General features: G+C 43.1%; 1 protein-coding gene across 1 annotated transcript in view; it reads right to left on the bottom strand.

The window, feature by feature from the left end:
- Positions 1-14,805: 14,805 nt before the first annotated feature.
- The window catches only part of LOC121920022 (fibrinogen-like protein 1-like protein), a 5,499-nt gene continuing 2,086 nt past the window's right edge, over positions 14,806-18,218 (bottom strand). The window contains exons 2-3 of the mRNA XM_042447174.1: positions 17,878-18,058; positions 14,806-15,476 (exon numbers count right to left, since the gene is read on the bottom strand). Coding sequence (XP_042303108.1) covers positions 14,806-15,476; positions 17,878-18,058 — 852 coding nt within the window. The remainder of the gene's footprint in view (positions 15,477-17,877; positions 18,059-18,218) is intronic.

Below are 18,218 nucleotides of genomic sequence, written 5' to 3'. Positions count from 1 at the left end.
AGGTGAGCACAAACAGTTATGCCTGCTGGAATTCTGTAAATTCTTTGGCATCATTTTCCTTTGCTCATCCTTTAGATCCTTTTGTTACATGCCCTAAGTTTAGCCTAGATTTATTCATGGATTATATCAAAATCCATAATTTTGGCCCACAACCTGCCTGATTTATACATGAGGCGACTTATAATTTGTTATATATAGATATATTGTGGCTGCTAGCTGCCAAAGAGCCTATGCTTTCTCAGGTGGAGAGTCGATATCTGTATCCAAGTGCGTCCTCTTTCCATAAGAACCCAGTGAAATCCAAGAGGCCCCTCTGAAAAGTCTGATGCATCTTCAGTGCTTGAGCTCCTGGGACTGCCAAGAGACCATTTTCAAACATTAAGCACCAAACTATTTTTCTCTTCACATCCCTTAAAAAAAAATCTCACCACTACCTCCCCCCTCCCTTTCTTCACCCCACAATTAGCCTCTTTATCCACTTAGTATCACAACTTGAAATTTCCCTTTTTCATTTCTACTTTGTTCGGGAGCTGTTGTTCCCAGTGAAATACATCACATATTTTTCGTATAGTTGTGATTAAAGGGAAGTTCGAGTAATTGAGATAATCAATATCTCCTCTGCCTATTCATGTTCTCAAGGGTTCGGCTTCAAGGAACAGGAAGCAATGAGAAAATTTCCTCCAGTAAAAAGTCTGACCCCCCAAATGAAAATTTCCTCCAGTCTCCAAATTTCTTAGCAATGCAATACACACACAACACACATGAATTTTCATTTTTGTTCTCTTTGCATTCTCGTGGCGACTTGATGTCCTTTTTCTTCGGATGCCTAAACGTATTTCTAAAAACAACTTAAGTTGTAAGTTACTGCAGTACTAGAAATTTGGGGACTGAAGGAAACCGGGAGACAAAAATTCTTACTTGGGGACAGCACTCTAATTTTAACTCCTTCACAGCTGCACTCCTGTATGCTCCCATAACCCTTTTCCCCTTGTTTCTTTCCTTGTTTCACTTTGTTTGTAAACTTGCTGTCCTTGTAATCCAATTCTTAGTGAAATCACATGTACCATATGTGATACATGCATGATGAATCAATCATTCAAGGCGGGTTACAGACGGGCAAAAAGGGGTGTGTTCATGACGTCATGAAGGTAGAGCCTCAGACGGCCCTTACCTGAATGCCGCCATGAACACGCCTCCGCACGGCCCCAAGCGGGAAGAAGCGGCATTAAAAAGGTGCTGCTTTCCCCCGCTTCTTTTCGGTATGATGCGCAGCTGCGCAGCTCCGTCTGTAAGCTGCTGCACCGGTAAGCCAGAATTGCTACGCCGCTAATTTAAGTTGCCCATTAAAAGCTCCGTGTCTGCTGCATCGCATAATGAGTCGGGTCCTGGAACATGCGCAGTTTGCAGTCAGGCTTAATTGCAGCGTCAGCTGCCATGCAGGTGTGGAAGCGTGACACAGCTGCAGTGCATTTTAAAGACTCGTAACCCTAACCCTAACCCTAACGCAACATGTACGCATCGCTGCTAGAATCGGGGAAAGTTTGGAATTTAAAGTGAACCCCTACACACATTCTGCGCCATTTTCACATAACAATAAAAAACCCTAAAACTTTAAATATTTACATATGTACAAGGGAGGTGATGGGGATGGCAGGGAGAAGCGGTGGCAGCGGCGACAGCTGTGGCTGTGCATTGCAGATTCAGCAAGAGCACGGGACCAAAGGAGAGGAGGCATCCATGAGCTGGTGACACTAGCAACATGCAAGCAGACAAGGATGCCAACACCAGCTGATCACCAGCTGGCAGGAGATCACCATTGTTCTTGGGCAGGGCAAGGGGAAAAGTTTTAAGGGGCTGGGTGCTTTAAATGTGCACATATGCTTTCTGGCGGCAGCTGCGCATCCGCCAGCCGGCAAAAGAAAAAAAAAGCCCCGTTTTGGCCGCCCGTGAGGAAGCTGCCTTTCTCTTTGCAGCGTCCTCCGAGGCGGCGATTTGGAAACTGCGGGTCAGAAACGGCCCCAGGTGAGGCGTCTTCACTGCCCCCCATGTGGAAGCCCCATCACCTGAGCCACGCCCCCGGGGTGGGTGGTCTGGAGCTCCGTATTCAGCAGAATACACCTCCAGACGTCTTCCCCTGCCGTCTGTATCCCGCCTATGTTTCTTCACATTGTTTCAAACCATGTTAATCTATGGCATTCTTTTCTGATTGTAAGCTTGAAAGGCCCCAACTTTCCCCCCCCCCCCCCAGTGGAAGCAAGGGACCATTTCCTGTAGGCATTGTACTGAAACCTGTAGAGATGTTTCTGGTCGATCCTATCATGCTGAGTCCAGGATGCGGTACTGTGGAGAGTACGCTTGCGCCAGGACCATTGGGCCCAGACCATCGAGTCTTTGCTGCCTCATAAAATTCTTCTTTTGTGGTTTTTATTGGCGGTATGCTCTTCCAAGGTCATTTCTGAGGCCCAACGAAGACCATACAGACTCAATCAGTGGTTCCCAAACTTTGGTCTTCTAATTTCAGACTTCAACTTCCAGAAGCTCTAGTCGGCTTGGGCAACAGTCAGGAATTCATAGAATCATAGAATCAGAGAATAATAGAGTTGGAAGAGACGGCAAGGGCCTCTAGTGCAACCCCCTGCCATGCAGGAATCCAAATCAAATCATCTCCAACAGATGGCCATTAGCCTCTGTTTAAAGACCCCACGGAAGGAGACTCCACTACACTCTGAGGGAGTGGTTTTTCCACTGTCAGACAGCCTTACTGTCAGGAAGTTCTTCTCATGTTGAGGTGGAATCTCTTTCTGTGTAGCTTGCATCGGTTGCTCCGGGTCCTAGTCTCTGGAGCAAGTGAAAACAAGTCAGTTCCCTCCTCAGTATGGCATCCCTTCAAGATTTAAACAGGGCATCATATCACCTCTTAACCTTCTCTTCCAGGCTAAACATCCCAGCTCCTTAAGTCTCCTCATAGGACATGGTTTCTAGACTTCACCATTACTTGCCCCTCCTTTGGACACATTCCAGTTTTTCAACACCTTTTTGAATTGTGGCGCTCAGAACTGGACACAATATTCCATGGGGCCTGACCAAAGCAGAATAGAGTGGCACTTTACATTCCTTGATATAGATACGATACTTTTACTGATGCAGCCTAAAATTGCATTGGCCTTTTTAGATGCCGCATCACACTGTTCACCATGTTCAGCTTGTGGTCTACTTGGACTCCCAGATCCCTTTCACACATAGTCTGTGTTCAACATGGTGTCTCCACATCCTAATCTGTGCATTTTATTTTCCACCCTAAGTGCAGTACCTGGGAGCTGAAGTAAAAACATCTGCAGACTAAGAGTTTGGGAATCACTGGACTAAATGAATAAATATTTAATGCCTTTATTCTTCTTGAGAAATAGGAATGAGCTAATAAATGTTAAAATATGGGAAGTATATTCTTCATTTCATCGAAAAGCATTAAAAATTTCTACAGGCTTATCTAAAGGATGAGAGGTTTAGTTTCTTTTTGCAGCGGTGGATGTATTTATATGTATCTCAGCAAGTATTGAGTCAGACTGATTCCGGGTTGTAGGACTAAATAAACAACACAAGGGCAGTAAAAATTCCACCATCAGAATGCAATTTCTGGAAAAATCAACACATAAGCTATAATTAGCTGGCTTTGTTTAGCTAGTGCTACACTCCCACCATAATCCCTTCAGGAACAAATAATTCAGCTATCAAGATTCCTTTCTGACTGTAACTGTGCTCCAAGAGCAAGCAAGTTGTTTTATATACTGGGTTCGAGGGATTAATTGATATGCTACATCATCAGCAAAACCATGTAGCAAAGCTCCATTGCAGTATACTTTTGTTGAGCTGCACCACTTCAGACTATGAGTGCAGGTAGCATTTCTGATCTGAAGGCTCCTTCAGAGAAAGCAAAATTAATAAAAAGGTGCAAAATGTTATTTAACTTAAAAGCCAAAATAGTTGTAATTGTCTTTGCGTTGAAAAGAGAATGGATTTTAATTTAATTACTTATTCTAATGTGATATTTAAATCTATTTTACATCACTGTACTATACACTTTACTGGAACACAGGTGGAAAATTCCATCTATGATTTCATCCACGTGCCATGTCCCCAGTTTGAGCTTGGGAGAAAAGGAAGCAGTTGCATGACTTTTGGAAAACTCTATTTCTCATCCTCACACACCATGCATAGGATGATGACAGTTGGCCGTGGAGGGAGGGCTCTGTCCCTTTAGGGCAGTCCCGATGGTGTTTGGACCCGCCCTCATCGTTATCTTGTCTGTCATCTGGATTGTCATCCAGTTTTTTCAGCAATCCCTTGTGGCTCATTTCCAGGCTTCCTGCCGAGCTGCAAGGCATGCGGGGTGATCTCGTCGCTGGCCACATTGGAGGTCATGATGAAGATGGCGTCCTTGCAGTTGAGGGTCTTCCCCTTCCATAGGTCAACCTCCCTTCATCAAAGGAGCTGCAACATGATGGTGAGGACATCTGGGTGGGCCTTGTCCACTTCATCGAAGAGGACCACCACATTTGGGCACTGCTTAAGCTTCTGGTCAGCTGGCCGGCTTTCCTCGTGACCAACGTAACCCGGAGGGGAATCCGTCAACGATTATTCTGGCAGCTCCAATCATAAGTACCAAGACGTGGAAAGCTGCTTGGTAAGGGAGGAAACAACCTGCCCTCTCGACCCTTGCCCATCATGGTTGGCGTCCAGGGGGATGCATCTTGGCCTGAGAGGGGTGATCAGGCAAGACCCAGCAACATCAAGGATTGCCTGTAGGAAGACGCTCCCCCTTACTTACTGTCATCTCGGCCTCAGAGGGAGCGATCAGGCAGACCCAGCAACATCAGGGACTGCCTGAAGGAAAGGCCCCCCTCCTTAATGTCCATCTCGGCCTCAGAGGGAGTGATCGGCAGACCCAGCAACATCAGGGACAGCCTGAAGGAAGAGGCCCTCCCTCCTTAACTGGTCATCTTGGCCTCAGAGGGAGCGATCAGGCAGACCCAGCTCCATCAGGGGATGTGCCTGAAGGAAGAGGCTCCTCCCTCTTTAAAACTGTCATCTTGGCCTCAGAGGGAGCGATACAGCAGTCCAAGCAACACAGGGAACAAGCCGTGAAGAAAGAAGGCTCCTCCCTCTTTTAACTATCATCTTGGCCTCAGAGGGAGCGATCAGGCAGACCCAGCAACATCAGGACTGCCTGAAGGAAGAGGCTCCTCCCTCTTTAACTGTCATCTGTGGCCTCAGAGGGAGCGATCAGGCAGACCCAGCAACATCAGGGACAGGCCTGAAGGAAGAGGCCCTCCTCTTTTAAACTGTCATCTTGGCCTCAGAGGGAGCGATCAGGCAGACCCAGCAACATCAGGGACTGCTGAAGGAAGAGGCTCCTTCCCTCTTTTAACTGTCAGCTTGGCCTGAGAGAGAGCGATCAGGCAACCCAGTCAACATCAGGGACTGCCTGAAGAAAGAGGCCTCTCCTCTTTTAACTGTCATCTCGGCCTCAGAGGGAGCGATCATAGGCAGGAACCCAGCAACATCAGGGACTGCCTGAAGGAAGAGGCCCCTCCCCCGTAATGGTCATCTCTGCCTCAGAGGGAGTGATCAGTCAGACCCAGCAACATCAGGACAGCCTGGAAGGAAGTGGGCCCCTCCTCCTAACTGTCATCCTCGGCCTCAAAGGGAGCAGATCAGGCAGACCCACAACATCAGGGACTGCCTGAAGGAAGAGGCCCCTCCCTCCTTAATTGTCATCTCGGCCTCAAGAGGGAGAGTCAGCAGAGACCCAGCAACATCAGGACAGCCTGAGGAAGAGGCCCCTCCCTCCTTAACTGTCATCTTGGCCTCAGAGGAGCGATCAGGAGACCACAGCTCCATCAGGGATTGCCGGAAGGAAGAAGGCTCCTCCCTCTTTTAACGTCATCTTGGCCTCAAGAGGCGATCAGGCAGTACCCAGCAACGTCAGGACAGCCTGAAGAAAGAGGCTCCCCCGCTTTTTAACTGTCATCTTGGCTCAAGGGGAGCGATCAGGCAGACCCGCAACATCAGGGACTGCCTGAAGAAGAGGCTCCTCCCTCTTTTAAACTGTCATTTGGCCTCAGAGGGACGATCAGCAGACCCACAACATCAGGGACAGCCTGAAGGAAGAGGCTCCTCCCCTTTTAACTGTCATCTTGGCCTCAGAGGCAGCGATCAGGCAGACCCAGCAACATCAAGGACTGCCTGAGAGGAAGATCTCCTCCTCTTTAAACTGGTCGATCTTGGCCTAGAGGGGACGATCAGGCAGACCCAGCAACATCAGGGACTGCCTAAAGGAAGATGGCTCTTCTCCCCTCTTTTAACTGTCATCTCGTGCCTCAGAGGGAGCTGATCAGGCAGACCCCAGCAACATCAAAGACGTGCCTGAAGGAAGAGGCCCTCCCTCCTTAATTGTCATCTCGGCCTCAGAGGAGTGATCAGGCAGACCAGCAACATCAGGGACAGCCTGAAGGCGGCCCCTCCCTCTTAACTGTCATCTTGGCCTCAGAGGGAGCGATCAGGCAACCCGCTCCATCAGGGATTGCTGAAGGAGAGGCTCCTCCTCTTTTAACTGTCACTTGGCCTCAGAGGGAGCGATCAGGCAGACCCAGCACACATCAGGGACAGCCTGAAAAAAGAGGCTCCTCCCTCTTTTAACGCATCTTGGCTCAGAGGGAGCGATCAGGCAGACCCAGCAACTCAGGGACTGCCTGAGAGAAGAGGCTCCTCCCTCTTTTAAACTGTCATCTTGGCTCAGAGGAGCGATCAGCAGAACCCAGCAAACATCAGGGACAGCCTGAAGGAAGAGGCTCCCCCTCTTTTAACGGTCACTTGGCCTCAGAGGGAGCGATCAGGCAGACCCAGCAAATCAGGACTGCTGAAGGAAGAGCTCCTCCCTCTTTTAACTGTCATCTTGGCCTGAGAGGAGCGATCAGGCACAGACCCAGCAACATCAGGGACTGCCTGAAGGAAGAGGCCCTCCTCTTTAACTGTCATCTGGCCTCAGAGGAGCGATCAGGCAGACCCAGCAACATCAGGGACTGCCTGAAGGAAAGCTCCTCCCTCTTTTAACTGTCATCTCGGCCTCAGAGGGAGCGATCAGGCAGACCCAGCAACACAGGGATTGCCTGAAGGACGAGACTTCTCCTCCTTTAACTGTCACCTGTATTTTGTATTGTATTGTATTGCAATTTTTATGTACACCGCTATGATCATGCGGAATAGCGGTCTATAAAATAAACATTATTATTATTATTATTATTATTATATATTATATTATATAAAAAAGAAATACAGATATATAGCAACAATTCAGAAACAGAAACCACTTATCCATACATAAAAAGACGTAAAGGATCTAGTAGTGCCTTTCAGATTAACTGAGAAGAAGTCATTTTCTGGCAAAAGTTTTTGTGGGCTCAGTCCATTTCATCAGACATGTGACAGACATAAGTTTGGCATCCAGGTTACTTACAGGATTGTCTCTGTCCATATAATCCACCCAGACACTCAGGCCTTTTGGGCACATTTTACTTCAACTGTCCAAAACTAGGCTGGCAACTGTCACCCAAAAGACATCCATTGGCTGCCCCTAGACTCTGGAATGACTGCCAGGAGAGAGTCAACAGCTGAACAGGCTGTCTGAATTTTGTTTAAGTATTAAAACATCTCTTCCAACAAGTCTACTCAGTTGATTTTAAACAATGAATTTTAAACTGGTGAATTTCACCTTAGATGATGTTACTGTGTGATGATTGTTTAATCCTATGTTTATGTGTGTTTAACTCATGTGTTTAAGGTAAGCATTTATTGTATATAACCTGTCCTGGTGACACAGTGGTTAAATGCCAGTACTGCAGCCACAATGTTGTGAGTTTGATCCCAGGGCTCCAAGATTGACTTCTATCCTTTCATAGGTTGGTAAAGAGTACCCAGTTTTGTTGGGGGGACAGGTTTACAGATTGTAAATCACTTAGAGAATGCTGAGTTCACTATTAAGCAGTATAGAAATGAATGCCATTGATATGCTTCTATTAATCTAGGTTGTACCCTGCCTTGAGCCTTGGGGACAGGTGCATAAAAAATAAATTGATGATGAGATTTACAAATGGGTGGGGATAGAGTGGTGAAGTAATAGAAAAGAAGACATATTAATATTCCTTAATATTCCAGTCATGTTCCTAACAGGGTTTCTTCTATGATTACAACTCCCAAAATCCCTGCCGCTTTAATCGGTCAGTGTAGTTCCCTAAAGTAAATTTTCCTTTAAAAAAATTTAAATGTCTAGAAGAAAAGGAATACTTGGAGTATTCTTCATAGTGGGTAAGATGACATTTGAATTTAGTGACTGTCACTTCAGTGGAAAATTTGTGATTAGTAAACACCAAAGGAGTACCAGGCTCGCAGAGCATATGCGTGATGAGATCTGTTTGTTTTTAGGTTATTAACTTTACAACAGGCCTCAAGTTAAAGAGCATAGCACCCCATGTAGACATACAGCCTGTTTGACAGGACAAGTCATGGTGGCAAATACTGTAAATGAAGATTATTGAGTTCACACGGGAGAAATAAAGAAACCAAGAAGCTGCCACAAATGGACTGATCTGTTTCTTGTGTCCTTCTGCTTTTTAAATGCACAGTTAGCCAATGAATTTATTTGTTTATTATTTTGTAAATTGCTTGCAAGTCTGTACTCCTCAGAGAAAAGTAATTAGATCCACTAGATTTATCTACACATTCCTCACCATTCAACAACCAATTAATAGGTCTACTCTTATTGGGGTTAAGCAACAGGAGCCATCTTTTTTCTCCACTGTGGTAGTGATGTCCAAGGGAGGCCAGGCTGTCAGCCTCCATGCTAGTAGAATCAAAGATAAGGCTGTGTTAGTCTGTAGAATCAGTATGTAGAGAGATCTTGTGCACGGCACCTTGAGACTAACTGAAAGAAAGAAGTTGATCATGTGAGCTTTCATAGACTTAAGTCTACTTCCTCAGATGCATTATCTGAGGAAGAAGACTTAAGTCACGAAAGCATAGCTGGCCAAGGTCCCGTTCTTTCATTTAGTCTCAGAGGTGCCACAAGATCTCACTACATAACCCTCCATGCTGTCCTTCCAACAGAAAGGCTAAAAATTTTTTTATTCAAGCATCTTTGTAGCAATTGGCTAGTTTCTGAGGATGGCACTTTTGATGACTGAGTACTATATGGATTCAATTATCTGGTTTGAAATTGCATTAATTCTATTGCTTATTAACATTATAGTTTGTTTAATTGTATTTTTCTGCTATAGATTTTGTGCTTTTATTTGTACTTTTAAAAAGAATAAGGCCTGGTACAAATAGGCTAAAAAGGACGCCCTCATCACATGCGAGGGGCGGAGCTTCTATACGCCCCTTGCACGTGATGAGGGTGTCCTCACTGCACGGCGCCGAATAGATGGTGTGTGTAGCGATGCCATCACTGCTGCGCGACCTCTAGATGGAGCTGCACAGCAGCGAGATACTCGTGCCACCAGCAGCTGTTTGTGGCGGCGCAAAAAGGAGCTGCTTTTTAGCACTCCTTTTTTTCTCACATAGCTGCGTCATGCAATTTGGTTGCTGTGGCATGGCTATACGGAAAAGAGAACTGGCTCTTGGCCGGCTCTTTCTGGCGCTCTATAACCTGCCTAAATTGCCAGCCATTCGTCTGTTTCTGCTTATAATGGAAAAGGCATGTTTGTTGTGAAGGAAGCCTGCAGCATCTTGGAAACCACCTTGTTTATTTTCACATGAGCATGTTCATCTGAAAAAGTGGATTAACATCCATGAAAGTTAGTGCTAAAATAAAACAATTGATCTCAAAGGTGCTGCTTGCTTCTTTCATTTCCTTTCCCCCTTTTCCTGTGTTATGGCAAATTTTAGTAAATGATGATTAACAAAATTCTTGCTCCCTCCTATTTCCCCCCTCTTTTCTTACAGTTATACATGTTGTGTATTGGTAGGCATACAGGTTAGACAAGAAGTCTTCAAACTTTCCACAAAAGTGTGAGGACCCCATAGTTTTACCTCTGTCTTCATGAACCTGTTCATGTTTTCAGAAGAACTTTCTAAACTTTACATATTACTTCACAAACAGAAGGGAAAGAATATAAACAGGACAGAATATGTAATAATTCAATATGAAAGACAGCTAAACTGTCAGATTAGCTCATCAAGGCAGAAGGCTTGCAGATCTCAGCTCTTAAACTCTGGATTGGATCCTCTGTTTTCAGCCATCTTTAGCACGCTGAACTGACGTTGCTCCCTCTTATTCTGATGGAATCCTAATCTTTTACAGTTTTCATACACACATGATTTTCCCACACTCAAAACAGCTGCAATTAATTTCATTTTTCACCCTTTGCAAGAAATAATATTTTCAGTTCATTTTAGAGTCAGGACAGACTTTAAACCTGAGACTTCAAATGTTTGAAAATGAGGGAAAGTACGACTGAGAGAATCACCCATCCTTAGTAAATTAACTCAAATATTACAGTCCATCCTTCAATCTGCAGTGACCTTCTTCCAAAGAGAATCAGTTTCATTATGTATTAACTAGGTAAGTGCTAAGCTTGAAATTATTAAGTCATTCATTCAAGTTCACTTTCAAAGAAGTGTGGAACTGAGGTACTTCTTTTTAATTACTTTGAGAGCCCCAGCCTAACAGATTAAAGTAATTTCAATTGAGATTTATTTCCAGGTACCTGCACTTAATGGTGCAAGAAGCTTTAGCCTGGTTGTCCTCACAAAGCCTTTTGTTTATCTGAATGTACGAATGATATATCTATTGTTTTTGTGGGTTTTTTGGTCTATGTGGCCATGTTCTAGCAGAGTTTCTTCCAGACGTTTCGCCAGCATCTGTGGCTGGCATCTTCAGAGAAAGATGCCAGCCACAGATGATGGCAAAACGTCAGGAAGAAACTCTGTTAGAACATGGCCACAAAGCCCAAAAACCCACAAAAAACTATGGATGCCAGCCATGAAAGCCTTCGACTTCACGATATATCTATTATTTGATTTAAAGCTGAAGGATACAAAACAAGGAGCAACTGTATTTGCTTTTTACAGAACCAGCCAAGACCAGATAAAGAACTTTGTCGCACAGGCCCTGGAACGCACCCGTTGTGTTCTAAAAATGGGTCATTCTGGGAATGGAGTTTACCGCACACTGGAACACCGCCACTCCCGCCGGACGTTCCAATCACATCCTACATCTATTCCAGGGGGTGCGATTTCTGAGAATGCTTCCTACTTTTTCAGCTGTTTTTAAAATGTCCTAGGCTGCTGCCACACTGCAGAATTAATGCAGTTTGACACCACTTTAACTGTTATGGCTCCATTTTATGGAATCCTGGCATTTATAGTTTGTTGTGTCATCAGAGCTCTCTGACAGAGAATGCTAAATCTTTCACAAACCTACTAGACATTGAGGGTCCTGGAGCATTCACATGATTCCACTTTTCAGAATTGAGTCTGGGGGGTCAGGATTTAAATTGCTAGATTCCAACATGGGGTTGCCACTCATTCCTTCGGGAATTTGTGAAGTCTCATAATTTCAAAGAGCTTCTAACAGACAATGCTGGTTCCTATAGTTAAAAAGGGAAGTTCTCTTAATGTTTAGAAAGGAAATGAAAGCCCAGTGTTGGTAACCCTTCTCCATGGTCACATCCCTCCATCATCATTCTGGTCTGCCCACCACTGTACCAATGGCCACTGTCAGTGCATGGCCATCAAAGGGGCAGCTGCAATGGCTAGATGTGAGAGCAGCTGGGGCTAACAGTGTGGTCCTGTTTCCATTCTACCCATGGAGACATCTTCATTTATATAGCATGTGAAGGGAAACTAGTGGCAAAAGGGTTTGGTGCAACTCACTTCCTATTATATGTGCTTCAAACAGGAATGCCACTATAGTGGGCCTTTTGTATCCACTGGGATTTGGTTCCAGGACCACCACCACCACAGTGGAAAACAAAATCCATGGATGCTTAAGTCCCATTGTATATAACAGTGTATTAAAATGGTGTCCCTTATATAAAATGTTAAAATTGTGATTTGCTTTGGGGAATTATGGGGGAGGGGGATTTTTTCAAGCCATGGACATTTGAATCTATGGATTTAGAATCCATGGATACAGAAGACCGACTATAGCTTGTGTTCCTTAACTGTGCAGAACTAGAGAATAACAGCAGAGGAACTCCTCAAAGTGTTGCAGATTTCTTCTCATCCAGTGCCTTTCTGACTGCACTCCCATGCTTTTAGACAGAACCAATTACTAAAACTCTAATCTACCATATAGATTCCTCATGGCCCACTCAACCCAAAATTCCAGAAAAACTAAGCTGTTTTTGTGCACTCAATGTATTCTTGTTCTGTGTTTTCTTTATAAAATTGCAGTAGAATGACCTATATCAAAACACAATAAAAATATGAAGTCGAAGGCCATTCACCAACAGACCAAAAGACAGATTAACATGCAAATCACTTCCTCTCAACCAAGGGTCACACAGTATGTATATACCCCACACACCTCTGTGCCACCATTCTCTGAAGATGCCAGCCACAGATGCAGGTGAAACGTCAGGAATAAATTCTTCCAGAACACAAACACATAGTCCAAAAAACCCACAAAAACAATAAAAATAGTCATAAGACCTTTTGGACAAGTTACTCTTGCAGAGACAGCATTCCTACTCATGTTAACTAAAAGAAAAACTGAGGTTCCACCCACATTTACTTAAAAGAAACAAAAAAATGGATAGGACTAAAAAAATTACACAGATGGCAACGAATTCACCCCTTCCCAATACTGTAGCTGTTTTTAATGTATTTTGGGGTGATGAATTGTAAAAAACAATAAAAATGTTGTACCACAGACAGTTCTTTAATAAATTTAATATTTTTATTAATTCATTTGTTACTCACCTTTGATTAATTGTGGACGCTGATGTTACAGTGTGATTTAATGCTTTTGAACTGATTTTTGTGTTTCATATCAGCGAATTAAATTTTTTTTTAAAGTCTATTAGAAGATTTTGACCCCCTCCTGAGTCTTTGTAGGATCATTTCATTCAGGAACATATTACAATATAGAAACATCGAAGCAAGTTGGGGGGGGGGACTGTATGTGATAGAGTAAATCTGAGATCATTTCTGATTTAGAATGCCAAATTCTTACAAAACCAACATACATTTTTAAAAAGGTTTTATGACACCCCTCCCCCCAAATTTTGCAGGGCTGTATTATCAAACAGATGGACCACATATGGCTGAATCACCAGATTTGCTATCATTAATATATTAATTAGCCTTTCACTGATGCATGACAATTGCCCATTCACTTCACATTTGTATACCATTTTCAGGAGAGAAGGTTCCCCCTAAGGCATTTAAACATAAATGTACAGAGGCTGAGATGAAGCTATGTTCTAGAAGCTCTCTAAATTGCAGGAATATGTGTCCCATATCCCCTGTATGTCATTATGTACTGTATTGTACCATCTTTAAAAAGGAGCCACTATGGTGTAGTATTCTTAAAAGGCAGTGGTGTGAGTGTGGGATTAGCGTTTTGAAAGACCAGGGTTCAAATCCCCATTTAACCCAGTGGAAAGCTATTGAGTGATCTTGGGCAATTCGCTAACTCTCAGCGTTAAAGGACGTCAATGGCAAGCTTCCCCTGAATAAATCTTGCCAAGAAAATCCTATGAGAGGATCACAATAACTTGGAATTGACTTGAAGGCACATAACAACAACAAACTATGGTGATTACAGTGCTTGACCAAGATTGGGAGGCCCTGGTTTAAATACCCCCTTCAACTACGAAGCTCACCAGCTGGTCACCATTATATCTCATCCTCACCTATTTCACATTCTGGGGTGAAAACAAAACGGTCTTTTGGAACTGTGTAAACTGCCTTCCATTAAAGGTGAAGGTAAACTACAGTACCTTCCATTTTCTTCCCTTTAAGAAAAGTGGTATGTAATTGTAATGAACAGTAGAAGTGGAGATACAAGCCATCTGACCTAGCAGTCTCACCCCACTAATGTAGTGAGGAGTGTGTGTCTCTGTATCTACCCATAGGTCCAAAAGCAACAGCCCAGCACCTTAAGGCCATTTTTATATTTCTGCATCTACAGTTTTAAAAGCTTTCTGTGAAAAACACCTTGAAATTTACATCATCTTCACCTTATGTTTATACAGTGAATATATAGCTATCTTGAGTCCCTATATCAGGATAAAGACAGGAAATAAATAAACAGCAATGAAACAAAAGCCATTTATCTTTCTTTTATTATTGCGGGTATCTGTAAATCACTGGGGGGGGGGCATTAAAAGCACAGAGACAAAGACATTTCAGCTTTGTATTAGCCTTCTGTTTTAAACGAACCATTCCTTTTTCACATCTTAAAAGGTGTGAATCTTCACTTGACTACAGCCCTGGAATATATACCAATTCTGGTATCTACGTTAAAGTATTTTTAAATTGTTCAGAGCAGTTGGGAAAATGAGAACAAGGCTCCACAGGCTAATTCTCTTGACAAACTCCCTACTGAAATCTATTGAACTACTGAAATTGGTTGAGAAGCCGGGTTGTGTATGTCTGTTCATTTCAATGAGATTTGTTCAAGAGAAATTCCTGGAGAAGGGAGTTCATCTTAAAACCTTGACCTTTACAAGCAACATCTTGGTGATTGGCCTCAGAGCTAAATTAGAGTGAGAGGAAGCCTTTAAAGCAGTAAGCAACAAGTCATTAATATCTTGAAGGTATGTTGCAATTTTTCCCATTTGGTCTAATCAGGATGGATGCTAATTTACAGTTGCTACTCTCTGTGCACAGCCCTTTCCAGTAAATCTGGTTGCCACTGGTTAGCTGAGCCGAATAACAGTTATCATACCACCAGCCACCGCCACTCTCTAGTGCACAGTTTGTAGTGGGCCTCCGATCATTATCCTGGTCTTGGGCAGAAAACTTCATGTTGTCATGGATTCCTGGCTCACCCATAGTGGTCAGTGCATCTCCTGCATTCCCTGAATAGTTCCCTAGCCTCAAAGCATAACCAGTATCTTCACTATCCACGCTAAAACTATGGTAATCGGCGTGCTTGGTTTTTCCATTACTATCGATTATCACAAATCGTACTGCGAAAGAATTCTGCCTAGTTAAGAGGTGGATATATTCGTTGCCAAGCCAGTGGTTTCCCAGCAGATCTCCGAAACCGATCCTATAATCTTTCCAGTTGCGTGACCATGATGGGGTATTTTTGTTGACAGCATTTCTGTGCAGGACTGTCCAGCCACCACCATCATAGTCCATGTCACAGTAGACCACCAATAAAGGAGAAAATTTGGGACGGATAATGTAGAGGCCGCTTTGTTTCCTACCACGGCGGAAAGCAGCCCTGCAGTCTCTTGCCAGGTATTCTGAAAGAAAGAAATGAGACTCCTGTACTATCTTAGATGCACATGCTTAGCAATGAAATCCATAGGCAATTCAGCAAAGCTTGAACTTCAGACATAACTACAATATCCCTTTCCTGTTCATTTAATTTCTCTTTATGGGCTCTTCCACACTATGCAATTATGCTATTATGGTAAGTGCCATCGTTCTGCTCTATGGAATCTTGGAACTGCAGTTTAGGAAGGGTTATTTAGAATTCTCAGCCAGAGATCGCTAGGACCTTTGACCAAACTACCAATCCCTGGATCCCATAGGAACCCGCCATGGCCTTGAAAATAGAATCATAGCACTATAATTGTGTAACTTGAAAGGACCCTATATCTTTCATTAGCTTAAGTGAATATTTTCACTCCTTCAGTCTGTGAGCCTTATCACATGAGAAAAGAAATCTGGAAAAAAAGTGGAATAACAGCGTTCTTCGTGCTTCTCCACATGATGTCATAGCATTTCCATTCTCTTTCCTGAGGAAATGGTTGAAAAATCATGACTTTTGTCAGATAGATTTTTCCAGCATGATAAAAAACACATTTTACAACCATCTACCTTGGAAAGAGAACAGAAGTGATATGACATCATGCAAAGAGCACTGAAAAAAAACTGCTACTCCCTCACTCCCCTTCAGATTTCTTTTCTCGTGTAATAAGGCTCTGTATAGTCCTGTAGCTTTTGTACATAAAACATACCATAATACAAAGGGACCATAGTGTTCTGATGTTTTGTTTTGAATAATAAAGCTCCTGAATATACATGTTTTCAAAGAGGAGGTGAGACCCAATACACAAACTTTGGCTGGCATCCTGTTACTGGCATATGACATATGGCAATCATAAGTCCACCTTATGTTTTTGTATGTCTTTCTCTCTTTTTGCGGGGGGGGGGGGTGGTGGTCATTATAGAAATTGGTATTCTCTTCTGGTCTTTGCGATAACCAAAGCTCCTTGAGGACTCATAGTTTTGCCATGATAATCCCCCTGAACAATGATTGCATGTCTGGCAGAGAGAAAAGGGTGGGATCGGAGAAGCATTTAGTCACATAGTCAGAGGCATATTGATGATGTCATTCACAAAGATCCCATTCAGGGGGCTATCACAGCAAAACTATGGGTCCTGGGATGGAGAGTGGAGAGTTGTAGTGGAGTTCTGCTTTTGAAACACATTGCACTGGGCAATGTAAGGTCTCAACCACTATGTGTTGGCCATGACATGTATTTAGAATGATGTTTGTTCTTCCAGATGCTGTTGAGTGATGACTTGTTCCTTACCTCTTACAACTGGGTATATGGACTAGGAGTGATGGGAGTTGCAGGCCATCAGCATATGGACAGCCACACATTCTCCAGCCCAGAGGTACAAGGAGAGTGAGTAGTAGATATGCACTCTGATTTGACACAAAGGGTAAAATAAACATAGGGCACCAACTGGGATTCACACTGTGTAGAAATTATGATCTAACCTTTTGTTTCTTTATAAAGAAAACTACAGATTTAGTCAATTTCCTAAAACCAGTCAGTTTAATACCCAACATATTTTTAGATTACTTTGTTTTCTTGTTGGCAAAAGGTTGACAGTATGGAGGGGTATCCACAGAAATAAGTTACAGAAGGCGCTATGTTGAGTCTCCACTAAATGTACTTTGGATGTTCATGAGACAGAAAGAAAGGCAGATCTTCTCCAAAAGATCTCAAAACCCAAGATTAAAAAGGAAGGATACTGTCTTTCAAATAGGAATGGTTTTAAAGTGTTGATCTTTACCTATAAAGCCCTAAATAGCATTAAGAGAACCAGCACCTCTCTCCTTACCAGTGGTGGGAGGCTCTCCAGAGGTTGTTTAGATCACTTCCAAAAATATCTGGAAGGCCATAGATTCCCCTGGCCCTCTGCCTTATATGATCTCTTCCATCCCCTTTCACCCACTACTCAGGACCCCCTCTTTAAAAGAGAAGCCAGCTACTTGAGCTAAGAGCAGGGCCTTCTCCTTTGCAGTTCCATGTTTGTGGAGGTCTTTCTATAGTGATACTTGGAGAAAACAATTTTTAAACACCTCCCTATTTTAGAAACTTTTGAAACATGAATGATTAATTTGGCTTCCATTTTGACAGTGGTTACTTTCATTGTCTTTACCGTTATTGTTCAGTGGCTTAAACTTATATAACAAAAGTGATGTGTAAGTATTCAGGGTAGATATTAATAAATTCAATTAATTGGCATGTTTACTACCCTTTCAATGGAGATGAGAAGAGAATCAGTAATGGCTGTTCTGTCATCATGGTATCATCATAGGATGATGGTACCCTAACTGTGTTTCCCCTGATCACATTTTTAGTAGCTTTTTTGTCCAGGTTTAATGCTTTTGTCATTGGTTACCTTCATATAGCGCTGGTTTTTGAGCATTGATCAGGGATGCAACATCCCTGTTCACAATCATATGATTGTTGCCAATTTTTGAGTACAGTTCATCCTTTGATAAAGATGATGATCCATTACTTCCATGAATGCTGATGAGGAAACACAGATAAAGAGCTGAATGAAGTAGCATCCCTGGAACCTGGCAGAAAAGGAGGGAAACAAGACTCTAAGTACATCAAATCGATTATTGATTTTTGTAAGAAAGTTTGATGAATATAATGCTTCTTTCAGTGCAGAAATACAAATTGCTCATCATCATCATCATCATCATCATCATCATCATCATCATCATCATCATC

This window comes from Sceloporus undulatus, chromosome 1 (assembly GCF_019175285.1).
Source record: "Sceloporus undulatus isolate JIND9_A2432 ecotype Alabama chromosome 1, SceUnd_v1.1, whole genome shotgun sequence".
NCBI classification, from domain to species: domain Eukaryota; kingdom Metazoa; phylum Chordata; class Lepidosauria; order Squamata; family Phrynosomatidae; genus Sceloporus; species Sceloporus undulatus.
This window is presented reverse-complemented; position numbering and strand designations above follow the sequence as displayed.